The sequence below is a fragment of the Corvus hawaiiensis genome, chromosome 8, assembly GCF_020740725.1.
Source record: "Corvus hawaiiensis isolate bCorHaw1 chromosome 8, bCorHaw1.pri.cur, whole genome shotgun sequence".
NCBI lineage: Eukaryota > Metazoa > Chordata > Aves > Passeriformes > Corvidae > Corvus > Corvus hawaiiensis.
The window spans coordinates 15,135,515-15,159,566 of NC_063220.1; the positions used below are offsets into that span (position 1 = coordinate 15,135,515).

Below are 24,052 nucleotides of genomic sequence, written 5' to 3' on the forward strand. Positions count from 1 at the left end.
CCAGCACTTCCAGGTCCATAGATCACTAAACAATCTATGCCTGGAAGCAGAAACCATGTAGTCCTATCAGTGTGCTACCAGTCTCCACCTGTTACAACGTGAGCTGTTTATCTCATGCACAGGCCTGTGATGAAATGAGAATGCTAGTTTAAGGGTAGAGATGTGTCTCTGCAGTCTGCTATGACCTCTGTCTCCATACACTTCACTTTGCTAAAGGGCAGGCCAAAAATGTACCTGTACCATGGTGTTGCACTGAACTGTGTAGTCATGTTCAGTATTCTCATGGAACAAGGTCTGTGAAAAGACTCAGCCACTAAATAGCTAAGAAGGTTTCTGCTGCTTTTTTGAGGTACAAAAGCACATCCTTATTCAATTTTTAAATAGTTCTTAAGCCTGGTGTTGCTAGTTCACTTTATAACTCTGTCGCTTTAATTCCAGATTCCATGGGAGTTGATAATGATGAAATTGCAAAACTGATGTAATAATAACTAATGTAACTGATAGAAACAGGATCGTGTGTATATATATATATATGTATATGTAAGAAAGAAAGATTGAAGCAAATCCACTATGCTGTTGTAGAATTCTATATCATGTTTTCAAATAAGTTCTGTTTTCTTTCTCAGCCCAAGGATATACGTTAAGTGTATACATGCACAATCCTTTATTGAGTGTATGCAGTTAAGTACACAATGCACATACAATATTGCAAGTATGGTTAATGAGTTTGTGACATGACTATTGTCAATGTTTTCACAGGTATCTCGTAATATTGCTCTGGAAGCCTTCATGATCAAGCCATCCAGTTTCACAGGAATGACTTGCACTGCCTACCAGAAAATAACTGCAAACTCGGACAAGTCAGTGACTCCTGATTTGGGAAGATGGGAAGCAAATCACAATCCTGATGTATATTTGAATTTCAAGTGCAACACTGGCAATCTGGATGGTTCTTTGGTGAATTCTTCTACCAGGGTAAGTCAGTATGATTATAAATATAAGTTATCTATTTTATTTATTTAGTGTTTTCAGTTGCACCTTTAGGCAGAATACTGATTTGTAAAATTCATATTTTATGTGTTGTTAGCACTGTAAACTGGTTAATAATTTCAGCATGTAAGTGAGCTTAAACTGGTGTATTGGGTGTAACTTATTTTGTTGTGCTAATGAATATTCCATTAATATAATCAGGCAGAATGCAGGATGTGAATAGAGATGAGTGAATGTCTTGTTCTTTCTATCTCTGAGTCCAGTTCTGCAAACTTTTCTATGTGTAAACAATCTCTTTAAATTAATTTGGAGATACTTGTTTTAGTGAGGCACTCTCAGGGGACTTTACATTGCAGAGGTGTATTTTTTAGGGGAATTACCTTTACTTCTGTAAATAATATTACACTATCTTCTGGACTTTATGCTGAGGGAGAGTGTTTTGCTGGATTTTTGAGTAGTAGCTGAAGAAAATAGTAAATAAGCGTTTTAATAGAATACAATGTTGTTATCAAATAATGAAGTGGATCAATTAAATTTTGATTTAGCAGGAAATGTAATTTTGTATTTGGCTGAGCATGTTATTAAATTTAAGTGTTAGTGTTGAATTTTTTTTATCCTTCAACTGAATCTCAGTTTAATAGGCTTATTTCTTGAAATACTTACTATGACAAAATGGTCCTTTTCTGGACAATATTACTAGTTTATTGAACTTGAAAGTATTTTGATTGAAGTTTCGTGCATTTTAATCTGTATGGACTATACAGTCAGTGATATGGTACTTTGTGCTCCCAGGATCTTCTGCTAAAAGGAGTCATCTTAATAATGGAAGAATAAGTTAAATTTGTTTCCTTTAATGGAGTTCATTTTTTTCTGTGAACACTTTTAACATGTTTTATCTATATGAAAAAGAAAGATGTCTGAAAAAGAAATGAGTTTGCCATCCATAAGGTGAAAACCAAATGTCAGAGATCTAAAAGATGCAAGATTTCTTCAAGAAGCAACCCTGGAACACTCTGAAATGTATGGGATAGTATTATTGATATAGAAATATATATGGGATTACAGCAATGGGAGAGTTTTCTTTATTAGGTCCACCAATATATTCTGTACTTCTTTAGAAACTGAGTACCAACATTTTTAGTAAATTAATCTCTTTATAGTTGAATGGCCAAGCACTGGTGTATCTCTCCTGTTATAAAAATCCTACCATAATTGCAAATTCCTCATCTGTCCTATCAGCGTGCATATGTCAAAGATGTAGAGTAAGACCAGCTATGTGAAGCCCCTTTCTAAAATGTAGTCAGAATGGCACCATAGTGATCTCAGTAAAATCTTTCCTTGTATACTTTGAACCTACCTGATTTTATACAATATAGGGAAGGGAAATGCTACTGATTATACAAAGAAGCCAGGAGAAAGTGAGCTTGTTCTCATACAAAGCCATTTTGATGTATGTAATATATATTCTGACAGAAGTGACTTTATTAGGTGGATCTCTGCCTTCACCTGTATATGAATTTGTAAAGATTGTAGCAGCACAATAGAGGAGATCATAGACTCAGCTAAATGTTGGTTACATGGCTTTAGGTTTTAACACCACGATGTACTCAGGCTTTAAATGTGGTATGTGAATAAGTAGACTGGATATATTCCTTTAACTTAATCCTGAAATGCAAGAAGTTTTCATTCACTGCTCTCTGAAAGTTTTAGGCTAAGCACTCCCTTAATTCGTTCTGAAATTGGTTACATTTCTTCACAGTCAAGGAGAAGGATATGTAGAATTGTAACTGATAACAGAAAATGGGATTCTTTATCATCATCCACTAGCAAAATTGTTTCTGTATTTGCTCATCTGAGGTAAACCTACTTGATTGTGCTATGCAAAGTTTATGAAAATAGAGAATCTGTGATAGAGGTCAGAATTGTTTCTTTTGTTATATCTGACCTTTAGAACTTCATCTTAGATGCTGAGATTATTCTTAGAGTCTCCTCTATTTATCATAGGATTAATAATGAAGAAGAAAAAACATCTAATTGAAATCACCCAGTAGAACTAGTAATACAAATTTAATTTATTCTAATAAAAATGTGAAAAATTGCTTTAGAAACTTATTAAAAGAGAATGTTTATATGTTTTTTTGTGCTAGAAAGTGTAGCCCTCTTCAAATTTCTAATATTGTAAATCATCTGCTCATATACAATTTTATATGTTGTCTGTTGTTAAGAAATTGCACTAATCAATTAAAAAAGCGAATACTCACAAAGCAAAGTGTGGGCAGTTGAGGGGAGAAGGCTGAAATAGCTGAGCACAAGCTTTCTTGTGACTACAATCAAAGCTTTTGTAGCTATCCATAGTGATATTTCCGGTCAATGGTGGGAAATTGATACATATTTAGACAGTGGTTTTCTGTACATAACTTAGTCTGATCTGGTTATTATGGGATAGAAAGCCCCAAAAATGTTGAGAAGTATCAAAATTTAAATAAATAAGTAAAAAGCAGTTAAAAAATAATAGACTTTGAAAATTAAATAATTTAAAAGACACTGAAAGAGGTCCATTCAGAGAAGTTTGGGAGATAGCTGTTAAAATATATCTCTGTACACTTATGGTTCAAATATGTTGTAGGTCTTTTATAGACTAACTTTCAGTGTTTTCAGATACCCTAAATCAAAACATTATTGCACTTTGATACACAAATTTTTATCTTTAAATGTAATTCTGACTCTGTAGCCAGCTGCAAGTTTGAAAAGAATGTTTTACCACTGTTGCAGATCAGAAGTTTTGTCTGGTAGGACTTAGACCCAAACGCCTTCTCTTAGATCCCATTTTTGCTGTTAACAGGGGGCTTTTGCTACCTGACTGGACTCTAATGGGTGGGGGGAAAAAAAAAAGGCTCAGATATATATTCCAAGTTTTTGATACAGTATTTTGACACACTGGTTGTTTTCCTCATTTTCCTTTATGAATGATCTGTTAAAGTAGCTTTAATGGGATCCTCCCACGCTGGGTCTCCAGACTGAGAGCCTATCACAGGAATACTCCTGAGGCACAATTCTGTCCCATGAACTGTCTGTGGTCTAAGGATATCATGATAATGATGTGATAATCACACACCAACCAGGCTGTTGTAACATTTGAACTTGGAAAATGTAAGAATAGTTTATGAAATTTTAGTGCCATTCAGTGTGAGTCCAGTGTCTGGTTCTCATTTGATATGAGACCTGAAGCATACTTGGAACCTAATCTCTGTTCCAGCCTGATTCTGCAAAATATCTCCAGTGTGCAAAGGTAATCACTTAGACAGGTAACCCACCCTCTGACTCGGTAAAATTCCTTTGGTATAGAATGAACCTTTAAACTTCCTGTATTATGGTAACGAAATGTGCAGTTAAGGGTAAGTTTGGTATTTGTGCTTCAAATTTAAAGTATTTTCTGAACATAATTTATAGTTTCAGCTTCATTGAAAATGCTTCTCAAATGAGAAGTCTATTCCTACCTTTAATTATTCTCCTGACACACAAATGAATTGGAAGCAAAGTTTTGAAATTTCGGTAATGTGTATTTCACATGTAATCCCTGACTTCTGAATTCCTCATATTATTCTCCATGCATTCCATTCAACTTTTCAATTCTATTTATTTCTTCTATGCCCTGAGCCAGACTGACCTTTTGATTTGTCAGGTTTTATTACAGGTAGTGTCCATGTGATAAAATGTTAAAAGTTATACTGGTACCATGCTAACCACAAAAACAAATTCTAAAGTGCTTGGGCAGAATCCTATGATTACTTGCATATACCATGTTGAGATATTACACAATTTTAGAAATATTCTTGTCTCAGATACATACTGGGAAATCTATGCAAGAAAAGATTTTGTCTTGCATAAAATAAATTTTGATTGTCAGACCATAGATGTAATGCATACATAATGATAAATTCATAGGTAAAAGTTACCAGGAATGGAGAAAAGAACTTAAAGATTTCCACCAAGTGACAAGAGAGTAGGGTAAAGCACAGAATTAAAAATCCGAGGAGTAATTGTTAAGGGGAAAATTATTGTTGCTGATTGCAACAGGTTAGGTTGCACATCCATTTTAGGATACAGTTTCCCAGTTTCAGTATGCATGTGTACAGAATTTTTTCAATACATAAAGATGAACTCAGGAAATTCAGAATTAAAATAATGTACAGGATTTGTGGAAAATGTAGTACAAAATGAACATCCTTTCACAGAAGATAGCTATTATTGATTTTTCTGGTTCGGTGTATCAGACTAAATGTTCCCCACTCCAGATATTCTTTCATTCCATACTACATTAAAAGCAAATATTTTTCAATCTTCTGTTGAGAACATTCATGTTGAAATATTCAATAACCACATGCATCATATTAAGAAAATACTATCCAACATAGTCAACAAAATACTGTTATACTACAGTATGTCACAGTATATTGTTAGGGTAATTTTGTGGTTTTTTCTAGCATGTAATAACTACTAGCTTGATAGACATCATAAATGTAGCATGAATTATGTTGGCATCATCATTTCCGTCGTGATCGCCTCTGATTTCCCAGCACACATTGCTTCTTAGAGAGTATTGCAGCACTTTCTCATCAACTATGGTGAACTTTGAGTATGTCTGTAAAAATTTTTTGCCCATTTTTCTCTTTTCTCAATTTTCTTTCCATGTCTTAGTGCCCAAAGCGTTTTGCTCCTCCTCTCTTGGATAATGATATTATTTGATAATTTTTCCTGGTAACTTACAAGAAAGTTTGCTTGGGTGTAAATTTATAAATTGATTTTACAGTAACTAATTTAGGACTGTTTCTCCTTTCTGTGTGAGTGGGTGGGTACTCTCACAAAGATACATCTTAATGTGATGGAGGCATTTTAAAGTTTGTTATATTTTACCTGCTTCATCCTTTTGCATTTATTCCACTTTTTAAAAAATCTTTTTTATATAGTTTTAATTTAATCCTCTAGTGGTTTTTACAGTGATTTAGAATCTATCCAGACATATAATATCTATTTATTCAATATTCTAAATAATCACCTTCATTCTAGTTTTGGCGTTTAAAAAAGGATCTTTTCTATTCATCCTAATTCTTAGACATAAGGTCTAAGAGGTATTGAAAAGTAGCTCTTGGTGTCTCTCTTATTACAGACATGGAATCCTTGTTTTAAAATAAAATTAAAAGTGAGTAAAAACATTTAGCAATATGATATATAAACTAGTATATAAACTTTCTGTGGAGGTATTAATTTGCTTGCAGGTGGGTTCAGATTGTATACTGAGTATGAGCTATGGAAAAAGATGAAATGTCTGTCGCTGAGGTAATTAGAGGGTTTAACTTCAAAATCAAAACCAGACAAGACAAACTGAGCCTCTCTTTCCAGTACACTCAAATCACTTTTTTTATATTGATAGCCCTTACTTCTATTCCTTCTCAAATAATGAGTTTATATAATGTCTACTATGACACCTGCAACGTTTGTAGTTTGGTGTTCTGTGTTCAATATACCTTCTTTTTTCTTTTCTCTGTACATGCTTCTGTGGCCTTTTATTATGTGGGTGGTCATCCTGCACTTACAGATCTTTCTAAAGATTGAGAAGAATGAAACAGTGTCAAAATACTATTAATGCCTGTGTGAAAAATGTCAATAATCTTAGGTATACAGAAATGTTTCTACAATTCTTATATGGGTTTATCAGATGTTTTAACATCTAAAAATTATATGTTTTTTGAAAGTGGGAAAAATTTAGCACTTCTTTCTGTTTCATAGGTGCTTAGAAGGAACTTTAAAATGTGTAATTACAAGCTTATGCCCTTTTGGGTTGTTTTTTTTAATGTCCTTTGCGATTTCACTTTTAGCAGAAAAAAAAGGTTATTCTGCAAATAACAACAGCCATCTGTGTGTTTTCTAAATTCCATTGGTGCTTCAGAAACATGTATTTTGTTTAAAACTTAAATTCATTTCGCCATTCAGGAATTCTCCCTTAATGCTATGTACAGTTTGAAGTCCAAACTTGTATGTCTGAAGAAGTGAAAAGAAGTGTGAATATCTTGAAGAGAATAAATACAAAGACAAAGGGCTTGGGAGAATTAGCAACTTGTATTTGATGCAAAATTCCATTATTTGAACTCACATTTGCTTTCCTGCGAGACAAACTTCTGTTCCTGAATGCATGAATCATACTGATTTTATATATGCTGTCAATATATATCTGAGAGATGTGCTGCCACTCTCTAATCCACAATGGCTGAGTAAAAAACAGTCCTCTGATTTTCAGCACCATTGCTCTTGTTACAGAAAAGTTCTCTTTGGGATTTCCCAAAGGGCATTATAAGATTAGTTTCCTTGTTATGAACTATCAGACTCCTTCATGTGCATTCTGCTGTTAAATAATAATTTGTACACTAATTAAGATAAACCACATAACAAAAACCCATTGACACCATAACAATTAATAACACAGAACATCAGTTGTTGGAACATATTTTAAGTTAACTTGATGGTACAAAGTTAATAATGACCAACTACAATACTGAATACAAGTGCAAGTCCCAGTTCTGCACTGGCTTTCGAAGACTTAAACCCCAATTTTCTCATTATATAAAATAAAATAACCCATAATTTTCTTTTGGTATTAACAGTAAACGTTTAACATTTTTATAGAACTCCCTGTGTAAGTTAAGTATTTTTAACTGTTCTTTTCTAAACTCTTCTTTTTAATGTTTATTTTCTCAGAGAATGATTGATGCCACATAACAGAACATATATCAGTATCTGATAAATAATTACAGATTGTTTCTCAAAATCTTTTTCATGACATGGTTGCTTAGGTAATTGATTGTTGCCTATTTTAGAGAAGGCATTTCCAATTTCTAAATCAGTAATTTTAGTAACTGTGAAAGTGCATTTAGAAGTTTTTAGTTTTTCTTTCTTTTTTCTTCTTCCTTTTTACTTTTATTTTTCTCTTTTCAGTGTTGGTTTGTTGGCTTATGTTGGACCACAAATAGACTGGTGGTAACAAAGAGTTCACTAAAATAGATTTCTTTGATTATTAGGAGGTGATATGGCTGGATATTTTTTCTGAATGTGGGTTCTTCTAGAAATTCTTGATTGTTTTCTGACTTTTCAGTCTCCAGCTGTATGTGATAATTTGAGGAAATGGTTAATAGCACACGTGAGGAGGCTGCTTTGGAGGAGTCAAACCCTGCATGTGGTATAAAGGTGCTCATGGAAGGGTGGAGCCTTTCTCCTTATGAAACTGACCATATTGGCTGGAACTTCTCTTCAGGAAAATGCAGCAGTATATGAGGTCGTGTATCAAAGATTTTTGTGTGGGTTATGGTTTTATGTACATAGAGGGATTAATATGTGTGATTTTCTGTGTAGTAGTTAGGGCACTATAATTGCTACATTGTAGGAACTTTCCAAAGAAAATATATATGTGTGTGTATCTCCAGAAAGATAGTCATTACTGGGTATGTGGTGGAAGTCCAGGAAATGGGTATGTTACCTCTATGTTTTATGTACAGTGTAGACCTAGGGGTGCAATTATGTAGAATACCTCTTCTAAAGCGACTTATGAAGATGAGTATACCAATGAGTTGATTAATGAAAGGCCTAAAATGTTTCAGAACTGTCTTTGTGCCACAGGAACTGAAATTTCAGTTGAAATATTTCTGTCTTGTTGTTATGCTGTTTATGAAGAAGTTATTTAACTGGGCAGTGTATTTCTGTGGTTTTGGTGGGCTTAGCTGGGAGTAGGCGTTCACCCTGATTTCTTTTTTACTGCCAAAAAACCATCATACTAGTAGAAATCTCTAACTTTCCTTTTTTGGGTTGAAGGATTTAATATTTCCTTATTTAATTGACTGTTACCACTTTGTAGAACTTGTGAGATGTTCTGTGTCAGTGTGAATTCACGAGTATTTTGCATAGTCTGACTTGTCTCTAAAAATAGATATGAAATTCTGTAAAGTAAAAAATCTTGTTGTTGATATATTAAAGTAATAGTCACTAAACATAAATAGATTATTTAATCTATAAGAATTAATTTTTATATTGTTTTAAAAACCACTGAAAAATTCTGGCATTTTCTACTATATGAAAAGAGTGATAAACTTGTACTCATCTATGAGCATACATGCACATACACCTGTGTTTATACAAATGACCTGAGGGAATGGCCTGAAGCTGCGTCAGGGGAAGTTTAAGATGGATATTAAAAAGGTTCTTCACCCAGAACTGGAACGGGCTCCCCAGGGAGGAGCACCCAGCCTGAGGGAGTTCAAGAAGAGTTTGGACAATGCTCTCAGGCACATGGGGTGACTCTTGGGGTGTCCTATAAAGGGCTCAGAGTTGGACTTGATGATCCTTGTGGGTCCCTTCGAACTCAGCATATTTTGTGAGTCTGTGAAATAACTTTATTATGGAATTGTAGCTGGCTGTTATCAGAAATAGTGCATCCAGCAGCAGCAGAGCAGGGATTGTCCCACATTACTTGGCACTGGTGAGGCCTCAGTGTTCAGTTTTGGGCCCCTCACTACTAGAAAGACATTGAGGTGCTGAAGTGCAGACAGAGAAGGGCAATGGAGCTGGTGAAGGGTCTGGAGCACAAGTCCTGTGAGGAGCAACTGAGAGAGCTGGGATTGTTTAGCCTGGAGAAAATGGGGCTTGGGAGGACCTTATTGCTTTACAACACTTGAAAGAAGATTGTAGTCAGGTAATAAGAGATAGAACAAGAGGAAATGGCTTCAAGTTGCAGCAGATTAGATATTAGGAAGAGTTTCCTCATGGAGAGGGTTGTTAGGCATTGGAACAGGCTGCCCAGGGGAGTGAAGTCACTCAAGTGACTCAAAAAATCTGTTCAAGACATTCAAAAAGAGCTCAAAACACATGTGGACATAGGGGAAATGGTTTAGCAGTGAACATGGCAGTGCTCAGTTAACTGTTGGGTTTGGTGACTTTAGAGGCCTTTACCAAACTTAACAATTCTATGTTTCTAAGTTTCATGGTTTTGAGGACTGGAATCCTGTGTTCTGTGTGTAGGGGGTTAGCAACAGTTGTTCTGGAAGGATAATGCACATGGACAGGTAATAGTATGTGTTTATGGTGCCTGTAAGCTATTTGAGTGTAATCTATCTTCTGAACTTTGGAAATGTCTCCTTAAAATAATACAGAGGGAAAATTAAGTAAGGGGGGAGGAGAGGGGGGAGGTCAAAGTAGTGAACTTTGTAGAAGCAATTTCCTGAGTTTACAGTTCATGTGATCATTCTCTGCTCTAACATCTAGTGTTGGAGTATGTGGGAAGAGGGAGAGATTTTGGTGGTGAGGGGAGGAGAAGAGAGTTGTTTACTTGGGTTTTTTAACACAAAAATCTTTTACAAGACTTGTGATACTGGGAGAGTTGCCTGTGACTGTAATGATTCATTCTTGTCTGTCATTTTAGACTGAATGTCATGTGCTACACTTTGAAAATAGGATCTAAAAGTGCATGACTACTGTCCCAGTGGGCATCTCACAAAGATGTGCATAGTATTTCTTGAGCCCATCTCAATGAAAAATTTATTTTTTAGCAAAATTAATATTGATATGCCGATGCATGTTTATGCTGTGAACTCTTTCTGCATTATTGATTTATGTATGGTTGGCATAATATATATCAAATATATCAAGGAAAGCTTGTAAATTTGTTGAACTGTAATTGAATATAGTACAGATGGGGTCATGCCATAATTTCCTGACTGTGAGTTATAAGAATCCCATTTTTAAACTTCCATAGTTCTACATAAGGGTTAGTTCATTATTCTAAATTATTGGTATTGTGCTCTCATAATATCCCAGAAAGTGAAGGAACTTACAGGTGTTAATTGAGTTTCCAAATGATCAGTGAAGGAACTTCATATTTTTAATGCCAGATTAGTTTGTAATGAAGCACTTAAGCTCTGCTTTACAGAGAAAGGAGTTCTACACAGATATTCATTGTTTGACTTCATACATGGACAGCCATTCTTTGTGAAGTTAATTGGCTTCATAATCTTGTTTCAGTGAATGAAAATCATACACAGCTTTCTTTAGTTTCTGAGAAAACCTCATGATGAAATAAAGAGGGATTTCCTTAATGAATTTGAGAAAAATAAATGGGTTTAAAAGACTTGTCATTCAGGCCTTTTACGGCTTTCTTCTCTTGGCATCACTGAGTGACTGAAACATAATTTAAAACAATACTAATCAGAAGTTACAATTGTACTTAAAATAGGTATAAATATTCAGGATTATATAAATATTATATAAATATTATATAAATATTATATAAATATTATATAAATATTCTTGAATCTAATGCTGTTTCAAATGCTAGTGACAAGTGTTGAATTTAGGGTTATAAGAAAAGCTGCAAAGGGTCAGCCCAGAAGTCCATTTTGACTTGTTTCTTACCTCTGGTAGGAGTCTCCTAGACTGGAAATTGCGAGAGAAATATATAGAGAAATAGAAATGCAGTGTTACATCTCTCTTATATGCACCTTCTATACCTTATGGATTTCCTCAACAACAGACTGTATCCAGAAGATGGTCAATATAGGAAACTGGTTCCTTTTTTTGGAAAAAAAATTATCTGAACTTTTGAGACATCTTAATGGTTTAGGTCTTAGAGTACCACACTTGGATTTATTTATTCACTAAGCTATATTTTTTATTATATGTAGAAATAGTTCTTTGTTTTAATGTACCAAGAATGCAAATGTACAAACCTGAGAACAGGAGTGATGATGGTTGCTAAAAAGTCCACATCCTCTCTGTGTGCATGAGAATACATATTTATACAGTATCAAACTACAGTCCTGGAGCTTTTCTGCCATTAATCCGTGTGCTGAATTATTCTCATACGCACTGCATTACTGCTAAGAAGAAAAACAAGAGGAAAAAGTAAATTGACCAATTATTTTAGATCAAAGCAGGCCATAGGCTATGAATTTGGATAGATAAGATAATACTGAATTGTGTTCTTCTCCTAAATGTAGGTTAAAGCCCTTCAGACCAGAACTCTGATGAACCAGAATTGAAAAATTCAATGTCTGATTCAATATGTACAGGTCATACAGTAGATGTAACAGCTGTGTAGTGTATGCTTCACTGACCAGCATATGCTGCTACTTCAAAAGAAAAAGAGTAATCTTAGGACTTGACACTTAAAGAAAAAAATTGCATTTCTGTGACATTTTATTGCAGAAAGTGCCCTGTATTTCATAAGCTCCGTTTGATCAGTACTGTGCAAAGTGTCTTAACAGATTCAAAACTCTTACTAAATATAGTCTAGCAAAGTTGCATATAATTATCAGAGTCATTGAACTGAAGAGTTATTTACAGCTATGTTGTGTTTCTTCAGCCTTTATCACTGCACTTCTGATGATAGCAGCCATCTACAGAAATGCCACAGAATATCAAATATACTATTTAAGTGGTACTGATCATTTAAATGTGTAAATTCCTAATTTCCACATAGAATAGAATTAAATATGTATTCCAAGATATTGTAATAGCTCCTGTTCACCAGAACTATGGTTTTCAGTCTTCTGGACTTTCAGAGTACTTGACTGATTTGGCATCTATATTTTAATCCTTACTTTTCAAAAATTTCATGTCTGATTTTAGTGAAGTCTGTAGTAAACAAATGTCTAACGGGGGTGTGTCAGAATGTATGTAGGGTACTTAAGTAAAGTGCATCTTACCCTTAGAGTTTAGTTTAATTCTGTCAGACAACAAATAAAATCAAATGGCGGCATCAAGCTTCAGCATTAGGTTTTCCTCCACAGTGCAATTCTAGAATTTCTGTAAGCAAGGAACTTTCAAAGAGAGTCAGACTCACTGGGTACCTTTTGCTACAGTGCTTTTCAGTGTCTTGGTTCTTGGGAATTCATTAATGTGTGGAACATCACTCTAGACATAGTTGACAAGTAGCAGCGAATGTTAGAATCTATTGATAACTGACTGTCTGCAGTAAATACTCAGAAAACCTACTGCTGTACTATTTGGGCCTGATTTAATGTTGTATAATCCCAATGAAATCACTGCACTGAAGTCTGTATTTATTTTGGCTAACAATATGTGTATTCCTGAAAATATCTTATACAGTTTGTTAGCACTTAAAAAGAAGAAAAAACAACAACAAAAAAAGGCAAATTTAGAGAGACTAGGGCACTATTTTCTATTTTCACTTAAAAAACTATAATAGGTTATCTTTTCCATTTAGCATTAAGCTCAGGGATACTTTAATATAAGTCAAACCATCAGCAAAAATAAGATAATTCAGCACTATAAGCATGGACTGGTAACCAGTTGCTTTTTGTAATTATCTTCTAATCCTTGATATATGGTAACATATTCAGGTTTATGCTAGTACCCGTTGGTCTACGTCATAGATATGCTCTGGCAATTCTATTTGTCCTAAAACACTATTGCCACTAGGAAGAAGAAGATACGTAGATGATGCTGACTTTTTTCCAATATGCCTTCTGTTTTCAGGACATTTGTACAGACAATAAGAGCTACCATGTGTTTGCTTATTTCTCAGTATCCTTGAAAAAGGTACAACAGTAAAAATGGTTTGCCTTATATTTCAGTCCAATGGATAATGGAAGTTTTTAATAATTATTAGGATCTGACAAAAAGCTTCCTTTAAAAGGAAATGGGTCTTGTGCAACTGGGAAATGGGTAGGAGAATCAAAAATGGAATATACCTTCTGTAGGCAAAATGTGCAGATGTGTCATGTGAAGTTGTTACATAACCTGAGGAGTCAGGGAGGAGGTGTTTATTCAGCTCAGTGAACAAGGACTGGAGTGAGATTCAAAACTTTAGGACACTAAATTAAACATCATCAGTGCTGGAAAGGAACAGGCTACAGCTTTCACATACAGCTATGGTGATGTCTTCATGCAACTATGAAGAAGAAAGCATAGGAAAGCTCTTCTAGGACTAGCACTGGTTTTCTCCTGTTGTCATTAGCTTTGCTAGTAGGTTCTTTAGTGCTGCTGTGAAAGCATACCATGCTGATTTGCAAAGAACTAATGATATGAACTCTGTTTTACTTGGCAGTTGAAAGGGTTTGAAAGAGCACAAGCCTCTCTTCTCTGTAGGTGGCAACATGTATATGTTGAAATAACGCCTTAAAAATGTGTTAAAAAGTAATAAGTTCTGAGCTGCTGAAGATACTGTCTTGGAAATAAGTTTCTAGTGGCACTCCATGCATCATTTCTTCAGTTCCCTTTGTAATCAGTTTAAGGGTTTTGCCTACATGCAGACACAGGAAAATTAATGAAAGTGTTTAAGTGAAACTCCCAAGTAGGCACCCTTATCCAGAATCAAAGTAGTTTTGACTCAGTTCAGCTGAATTTAATTAATTTAGAAATGAATTCAGCTAAATTGAATTAAGGCCACTTAGTTATGAAGGAAGGTATCAACAGAAGTGTCTAAGTACAGTTTATTAACTTACTTTAAGACTTTTAATAACTTATTCTAACTTTTCTTGATTATCACTTATATGTATCCTTAAAACAGGTACACTCTCCAGATTTTCCCAAAGATTTTCCTGTGGAGTGTCAGAGGCTCATTCTATAATACTCCTGCTGTGTAGGACAAGTTTGTCTTTCTTTGCTTAATCAATCTTGAAAATATATTTTTCCTTTCTCTGTTTCTCCATTTCACCTTGTTACTTCATTCTGGTCAAATGTTTTCCTCTGTTAATCCATGCAGGAAGGACTGACTGACCTGTCATTGTCCCAGTAAGAAATTAGTATGTAGTCAGTTTTCACTGTGGAGCTGCATACTGAAAAGTGCTGGATGCTTTTTTTCTCATGTCATCACTATAGCTCGAAAAGCTATGTAACAGCCTGAAATGGACATTTGCAAAATGCAATGTTCAGAAATTACTGGTGAGGTTTCAGAGCCTAACACGTGCTCAGGGTGATTTGCTCGACAGTAACATTTTTGAGATGTCATTATCAACAGTTTCATACTGTTATGTAATAGTAGCTGTCTTAGCAGCTAATTTACAGTCCTTTGCTCCCTTGTATAAAAATTTATTTGAAACAATACAATGAAAAGATAAAAGAAATTATTCCAGGGTTGATTTTTCATAAGCTATAAATGGCAACAAAATGAAAGTGCAGTAAGTATAAATTTACTGGAGTTATGTTACATAACAGGGTGTTGCAGGCAAAGCACAATCTAAAATTTAGTAGATATACCTATTAATTCCTCAGATTTTATCTCCATAAAGCAAACAAGCATGTAAATCCTGAATGAAGGAAAACTTCACGGTGAGGAGCTTCGGGTACATAACATTTTCATAAAGCTGCTGACAGAGCATGTCAAGACAGCCAGCTGCTTTTGTCATCTTATATCTGTTTATATTTTCCTATAGTATCAGCTCCTAAGTACTTATTTTGTAGTACATTATAACCCTTGAGCAGCAAGATAAATGCTTAGAGCTGGTTCAGTTAGACTATTTGTTGGAATAAATCCTGCACCTTCCTGCCTAATCACAGGAACTGTTTTGTAAAGACACTTAAATCTCAGAGTCTTTCAAAGAAGTGTCTGTATTTTCAGGTTTGTAATACCTGTGTTCAGACAAACTTGTAATTTCACATATTCCAACAGGTCGTGAGGCTTGTAGAATAGGCTGAGTTAGAGTAGTGAATCCATCATAGCTATACCTGTTACCCAATCCATGGCAAAGTACAGGAACAATACAGGAGTAAATCCTGCTTCAGTGATTATTGCCATGACAGGCCATTTTCTTTCTGATTGGCTTCCCAGAGCATTAGATACACACAAATCCCTACTACAGGAATCCTCTATGAAGGAGTTACAATTTGTTTTAAGATCAGCTAATCTATGAATTTCATGTGCTCTGACATTGTCACAATGCCATCCTCTTTCTTTTCTAAATGCTACATCATCTTTGAAAAAGTATTTTTTTGATAAAGTAATCTATGGCTTTTTTTTTTTTTAACTCCTTGCCGAAGATTTGCTTAGAACTTAAGTCAGACCTTCTAAAGCCTTGGCCATGAGGAATTTGCTTATTCATTAAGGAAGTCTTGAATAATCATTACAAATTAAGACAATCAGATCTGTTTTCACCTATTCCTCTTCCACTAATTTTTCAGTTTCTTCTATGACATTTTTATTTCCTTTTCCTTTACTGTGGTGTTCTTTATGTCCTTTTTTTTTTAGGATTTAGTTTTTCCATTCATTCTGATTCTTCTAGAGGAAGGCAGTACATGAGAAACTAGTCAGGTAATTTGTTTATTTTTCCAATAATGTACTAATGCACTGCTTATCACTCCAGATGTTATTTAGCTCTTTTGGGCTATTTTTGATTTTTTTTTTCCCTTTCTCTTCTCTTGGAAAAGGAAGCTGTAAGGCACATCCCGCCCTTTGGCTGCTTGTGATGCTTCTGGTTGGGCTCTGCAGATAAGGTGACTGCCATTCTGTAATAGGCAGAAAAACTCACTATAGAGGAGGTCTGGGCAGGGGCTGAATACACAGATCCCCTCTTGCAGTGCAGAAATTTTCAAGAAATTGGTGGTTTATTATCATATAAAGGCAAAATGTCATCTATTAAGTGTTGTGCTGCTCCCTTAGGTGGAGAAGGGTTTGAATGGTCTGTTATAGGAGCTTTTTGGGATATTTTTGGTAATACAAATGGAATTCTTGGTAGAGGAACTTTACTTTAAGTAACTATAAAAATAAGAGTTATGATTGCCTGAAGCTAAAATTATTTTCAATGTTAGATTCTTCAATTAAAATCTAAAAAAAAAAAAAAAAAAAAAAAAAAAAATCCAATGGGATTTTTAGACATGATAAATAGTAAAACTCTTACTGAATTGTTCCAGTAAGCTTTAATTGTTTGAATAGTCTTCCCATGATTCTCTGAGCAAAATATAATACAAATATAATACCGTACAAAATAGTAGGCAGACTGTATATCATGATTGTATTTGATGAATTTAAAAAGATGTCTATTTGCTGGAGAAAAAGAAGGCAGTTTGATTTTTTTTTTTTTTTTCTTTAGGTATTTACTTAGCACACGATCAAAATAAAAAAGATGTCATTACTGGAAAAGTTTTGCTACTTAGACCCAGTGGTTTCATATGGTCACTACTCTTGCAACTACTCTCCAGTGAGTGTAACTCAGAAAAACTTAGTTAATGGTGAAAACTGACAGGTGTGACTTCTCTCTGAGACTCTTCGTCCAGATGTAACCAAAATTTTAAACTTTTATGAATACTGATAGTGATACTTACATTCCTCACTTAAGATAAAATTTCTTACAAATATTCCAAATTGCATTTGTCACAGCAATAACAACGGCAGGTTGTGCACCTGCCTGATAAAACTATAAGCAAACAAGTTGGGGAAAGTTTCTTAGACAGATTTATTGGATAACATTTCCATGGTTTTTTTACTTCAAAGAAGCCAGCAAAGGTTTTTCAGGTGGCAGATTATGTTGCACTGTCTCTGATCTCAGTTTTCAAAGAGCGGGAATTAAGGAAGCATCAAACTTAATACTGATACTATTATTCCTTTTTTTTTTTTTTTGTAAATACAATGAAAACACATTGATACAGTGTGGTTTGTTGTAAATACAATGAATTTACATTGCTAGGGACAAATTCTTGTCACAAGTTCCATTACAAAGGTAGCCCAATACAAGACATTGACGAAGGTCAGTGTAACATTGAAAATGTTACTAAAATGTTACTAAAGTGTACAGGGTCAGGTATTATAATAAATGACCAGTAGCTTTGAAAAATAATCAAACTAGCTCTGAACACAGCAATATCTTTATTAACATTCTACTCAGAAATGTACCTATGCTTTTAAGGCTGTACGTGCACTGCATAATGCATGTAAAATAGAGAAAAGTGGTTTTGTCAAGTGAATTGAAAACAGATTGATGCTGAGATAAAAATTGCTTGAAGGACACAAGGGAAGTATTTTGCCTCAAGGGGTTGGGCCCATTTTTACCCTGGTAAATCTCTCATAAACTTGGAGTAATGGAGAGGCAGCTTAGTTTTTTGGGGTTTTTTTATAAGCAATACACAACCTTGTGAAAAAGGGAGGAGGATTTTATTAGCTGCCTAAGTTAATGGATAATGCTCTGTCAAAAAATTAACCATTATTTAATAAGGTCTGTTAAAATACAGTTTTATGTTAAAAGCTGGCTTCTAATGAAAGGCAAGAATTTTCACTATTTTCAGGAAAATAGGATGTCATTCTGATTAGAAGTTTGGGAGAGGAATAGTACAATCTCCTAGAAAAATAGTTAAGAGTGTAACCTACTAATACTGCTCTCGAAATTTTATAGAAATATTGACTTGTGGCCTCAGTGTTATGAGAAATTATAATTCATAATATGCATGTGTAGCATAATGGGAAAGAACGATTGTGAATGTTTACCAGTTATACACCTTACCAGGAGTTCTTGGGAAAGACTTCAAGAGATAGAAAGTATTATTTCCACATGTTCTGAGAGAATTTGAGAGGTAAGAGCTATATGCAAAGTATATTTTTGTAATTTAAAAAAAATGAATAATTAGATAAGAATTAGTTTGCTTTTGGGGAAGCTTTACTCATTTACTTTTTTCCATGACCTTCTAACAGTTCAGACAAGATAACAGTGTGGAGGTAAGACCTTCAGACTTCACAGGTGTAGAAAATTCTTCAGTTTTTATTGACATTTTTGCAGCAAACTTGGAAAACCAGTCAAAATATTACTCTTGTGTTACGTACAACATTAACCAAGCAGCCTTCAATTCACTTATTTAGTATTCACCTGTTTGTCTTTACATCACTGATGTTTTTGTTGTGAAAGGACTAATTATTTTCCTTCAAATTAAAGAAATTCAACGAATGATAGTTAGACAAACTCCTTGGAGACCACCTCTGTAACAGTTAGATAGATAATTAGAAGACAACTAGATTAGATAATGGAAAAAAAGTAATACATAGTACACATTGAGCCAGAGGTTCTTTATATTGTTGATTTGCCATAGAATCTTTTTACTCTGTAAAGTTTTTCTGTTATTTAAATATGTGCAATAATGCAAAAATAGCTCAGCAATTACTCCATGAACTTTTATAAATACCTAAATTAAAATAACGACTACTACTACTGACATAAGTTTAGAGAAGCTGGATAAAACCTTACTCATTATATTTCAGTTTTTAATAACATGTTTCAGTCCTAAATACACAAATTAATCAAGCTAAATGTGTGATTGTAATAAAATAGGGTAAAAGATGGGCACATTCACAGTGCAGTCATTGTGCATAGTTTACTGGAAAATAATCATAAAAGCGCTCCAGAGTCACTAACAAGAACCGATCATCAGAGCACAAAGATTCACATACTGCACACCTATTGAAAAGTACCTGTTCAGTCATTCTGACAGTCATGCCTCCCAGAGTCATATATTTAAACAATAGAATAGTTCTTCTTTATTATTAGTTTGTAATTGAATAGTCCTTTTGTAGGATCTTTGATCTCTGATTATTTGCAACAATTCAATCTAATTGTGGTAAACTATGTTAATCAGCACTTGCATAATTTTTCACTTTTGACAGAGGTTAGTTCATATCAGACTAATAACTTCCAATTGTCAAATAGTTATGCAAGGCAGCCAAAGAGAAACTTTTATTTTCCTGATTACTGACTGTGTGGTAATATGTGGGGGGAAATGACTCATGTTACCAGGATTATAGACCACAGGTCCTTTTCTGGAAAGGACTGTGATTAAGGAAGGTGTGCCCACCTTTGCACTGTTGATGTTGGCATGAAGAGCAAGCAGTAACTCAATGCGGGTGCTTTCTGCTTTTCTTACTTCTGCAGGTTGTAGAAAATAGAGGTCTGCTGTGTCTTTAGTCTTGTTAAATGTAGTCTTGAGTTTTTCTTTGAAATGTTCACTAGACTAAATTTAGATGGGGAGGCTGAAATAGTTATTTACTTAGTGTGAGTGATGCATTCCATGTTGACCTGATGAGGATCAAAGAGATTTACTGTGAGTAAGGCCACATGATGGACAAAACCATATAAAGTAAAAAACAACCTCTCTTAAAGCCTCAATATTACTAATTCTTATCAGAGAAATAAATTGGTGCTTTTGATAGCTACAGTTACAAGAAGTGAGATATTTATCACTGCTGTTTGTCTCTAGAAAAAGCTACCTTTCCATATTAAGAGTCGAAGGACTTGGGTGTGAGCAGGTCTGTTACTCTGAAATTGTATATTTCTGTACATGGCCTAGACCTATCTGATGTCAGGTAGCTCTTTTCAAGCCTACTTACAGAAAATTAGTCTACAATAACAGAAAATAGGAGTTGAAACTTTAATATGCTTGCAGTTGTTAGCCTATAAATGATGCATCAGAAGTGTTCATTTTGAAAGGTGTAATTGAGCTGCAAATAAAATTGTAGTCTGTTCCCAGAAAAAAAGCCTTAGTATTTATCTTAAGTTTTATGTAAATAATTTCTTTACTGTCATAGTTGGCATAGATTTGATGTGAAATATTTAATAATACTAATAAAAATATGCCCTACCTTCCTTGACATGGCGAGTAGCTAGAAACTCAGAGCAGGAAATTTTACTGCTACTCTTTCTTCCACATGTGTAGATTAATTCCATGGCTTTTTCAAAAGCCTGAAATAAATTTAATGCTTCAGCATTTGCCATAATGTATAAAGAACTTCTGAGAAAGATACTGGGATAAGAGAAGAAGAAACCAGCAATTATTATCTGTCTTTATATAAAGTTTTGACCTAAAGAGAGACACCAGAAGTCTGATACAGCAGTTCAGTTTTCATATCCTTTTCATCTTTGGGTTTTTTTCTGTCAAGAGGGGCAGTATGGTTTCCAGATCCAGTTGTGCTATTGTATTACATTTGTGTCTACAAATGAACAGCAAGAACTAAACAAAAAACATGTAAGTAATTTTATGTGAAACATTGCTTTAAAGGCTGGGTAATTAAGATGTTTGACTACTGCTTTTAAAGCTAGGTTCAGTCTGGTAGTATAAACATGGGAATTCCTGAATAATTACAATTTTAGCAGATAAGTATGGAAAGAAATTCTTTTCTCTTGTGAAAACCACAAAGGCTGAAGAGTTTGGGGTAATTAATTCCTATGCTTGTCCTTCACTGTAGCTACAGAACTTAACGAAAAATACACTACAGTTAATTTAGATCTTCAATCTTTCAATCATTTTACTTGGCTCTCTGATCACTTATCGCTTAAAGTTATTTATCAAACAATTTAAAGTTACAAGTCTAACCAAAGAAGGAGGAAATTCTCCTCCTTTGACAAATTGCATCCCTGCCCATGGCAAAGGGGTTGGAACGTGATGATCTTTAAGATGCAAGTTACTTCCAGTCAAGACTAAAGGAGAGATACTCAAGCAGAGAGGATGTTACTCTTCCCCTTTTCCCTTCCCTCCTCGATCCATGGTACTAAGGCAAAGATGAAGGGATTTGGATTTTTTTAATTCCTGCTCCGTAAATTTGAAAGAATTTTAAGAATTATCATAGAAGTGCAAGAGGTATAACAGAAGTGTAAGGTTCCTTCTAACCCTTAATCATTCTATTATTCTAAATGTAAGTATTGATGTCTGTTCTTAGGAAATAATTAATTTCAGTGATCTGAATTTGGGCATGGATATACCAAATCTGAACCTTCTGGAATATAAGTGTCAAAAAATCTCTTAGAAAAACAGCCTTCAGGAATAGTGTTTATTTTTAGCTTTTATCTAGAAAAATTATCTTCTCAAGTTTTTCTTCAGAAATCAGACCCTTCAAAACACTTCAGAATATCTTTAGTTTCTGACTGTTGACTCTTGTTTCCCAATTTATCTGTCTGTAGTGAATTCCCTAAAGGCTGAGACCATCTGATGCTTCAGTTTATTTAACTGTTTCTCAGTTTTTGTGAGCTTTGAATTAAAACTGTCAGGCTCAAGGTTTATAACCATAATGATTTCTCAGACATCATTAATTTTAATGTTTCCAGGATCTGTTCCATTTTTGCTCTTACACTTATCTCCCACAGGAGTAAGAGCTTCCATTCTTGTAGAATGTGCTTTAAAAGAGGATTAAAATGGAATAAGTAGGGGGAATCACTCACTTGCAATCCAAATCTTTATTGGACTTACTTCAAATTTTCATGCATTAAATAGGTGCTTATGTATTTGCTTGGTTTCACATAACCTTCCATTAAATATAGAAATAATTCTATTTTTCCAGTGGACAAACCTCCTCTAATGTTTGTGGTGATTATATATGCTAAGTGAACACTTAAAAGTACATTAATTGTTAACACATTCTATAAGAGTTAACCACCTAGTCTCAATATACCTCTGGGATGCTAATAAAGATTATTTATCCTTGGGGTTTTTTTAATTGACAAGATGTACAGGCACTGATTTATAGTGGTGATTTCTTTCACATCTCTTCTACAGGAATTGGATATTTAGTATACTTTCAGTTAAACTGACACATCTTTTACTCTACTGAGAGAACTAGTTACCATTTACTATCCCTGTAAAAGAGAGAGAAATCTTTATATGGATCTTTTGTGATATGTATTATATCAATATTCTTATTGATTTTTAAAGAATATCTTAATAGTTCACTAAAAAATAATACTTTGGGGGATCATTATCACTGCATAAAACCAGAAGTTTAATATTGATATAGACATGAAAGATAAAAACATATATTATATTGATCATGACTTTATCATGGTTATTTTAAATGCCCAGAGCAAGAACTTAAATAGTCCAGTAGATAAACCACAGAAATGCCTAGGGAATGCTACAGGAACCTTAAATATTATCCTCTTAAAAAGTGGGATTGTACCACAAGAGAAAGTAATTAAGAAAAATGCTACCACATAATGTGAATCTTGGGTCACATCATCTATTCTTCAAGTCTGAATTTTCCACTTCTACCATCACAGCTCCTTTGATTTCCTTTGCTGTGACCTGAATGACATTAATTAACAGAATGGTCAAGATTCCAAATGAAGAAGGGTTTACCAGGTCTTAATAAGGGCTCCTTCTGTAAGGATATCTGTACTTTCCACATGATAGACTTGCAGGTTTTTTGGTGACTCTCCCATTTCAGGAGTCCCAGGGGCATTGAAGAAAGGTGTAATGCTTTTGTTAAAACTAAGAAACTCACCTAAACTAGGACAAGAGTATTTTGCTTTTAAAAACAGTTATCTGCTGAGAGCAGTTCAACTAAACTTCCCACTTTAGTATTAATGATTTAAGAAGTGGTTTGCCTGGAGGAGGGCAGCACACACAATTGTAAATATGTTATTCTGTATATAAAGGAGGAGAGGTTTTTTTAACTTTTTTAAGACAATCTGTCTTTGCTTTTTTTCTTTTTTACACTCAGAAATTGATGTACGGTTAGGATTTTAGCAGCCCATACTATGTAGGAGTTGGTGCTGTCATTGGGTAGTCTCACTGCTTAGGAAATCAAGGAGGCATTCTCCTTTAGTTTAAGACTGTCTTGTGTACCTAAAATTGAACTTAAAGCCAGTTAAAGAAGACAAAGTTGAGATATCTGTAATAAAATGCTTCATTTCCTGGGGCTGGATCAGCTTGGCACTTTTTTGCTTTTATTTTTGTTACTACTACATTTAATCTAAAAGTCCAAGATAGTCTTGGGAACACTGGCAAATTTTCCCTTCTTTAGAATCATCAGTAATTTTCAAGAAACACGTTCTTCAGACTGACCTTGCACTATCATAACAGTTGCTTCTTAGTTCCAGGTGAAGCCTTTTGTATGACCTTCCTACAAGCACCTGTTGTCTTTGCTGTGCTGCCCAGGAATAATTAATGGCACTGTCCCAGTGGCAAGCATTGAATGCTAATTTGTCAGAGAAAGCTTGATAGAAAGGTTTTGCACTTCTTGTACTTTAATTGAGGGCCACTGTAGCAGTGCATTTATGTTTAGAAGATATAATTATTAATACTTCATCTTTAACAT

At 34.3% G+C, this 24,052-nt stretch overlaps 1 protein-coding gene across 1 annotated transcript in view; it reads left to right on the top strand.

Moving 5' to 3' along the window:
- Positions 1–24,052, top strand: part of LOC125329394 (adhesion G protein-coupled receptor A3-like) — a 263,741-nt gene that overhangs the window by 151,688 nt on the left and 88,001 nt on the right. The window contains exon 12 of the mRNA XM_048311313.1: positions 760–975. Within this exon, the coding sequence (XP_048167270.1) occupies positions 760–975 (216 nt within the window). The remainder of the gene's footprint in view (positions 1–759; positions 976–24,052) is intronic.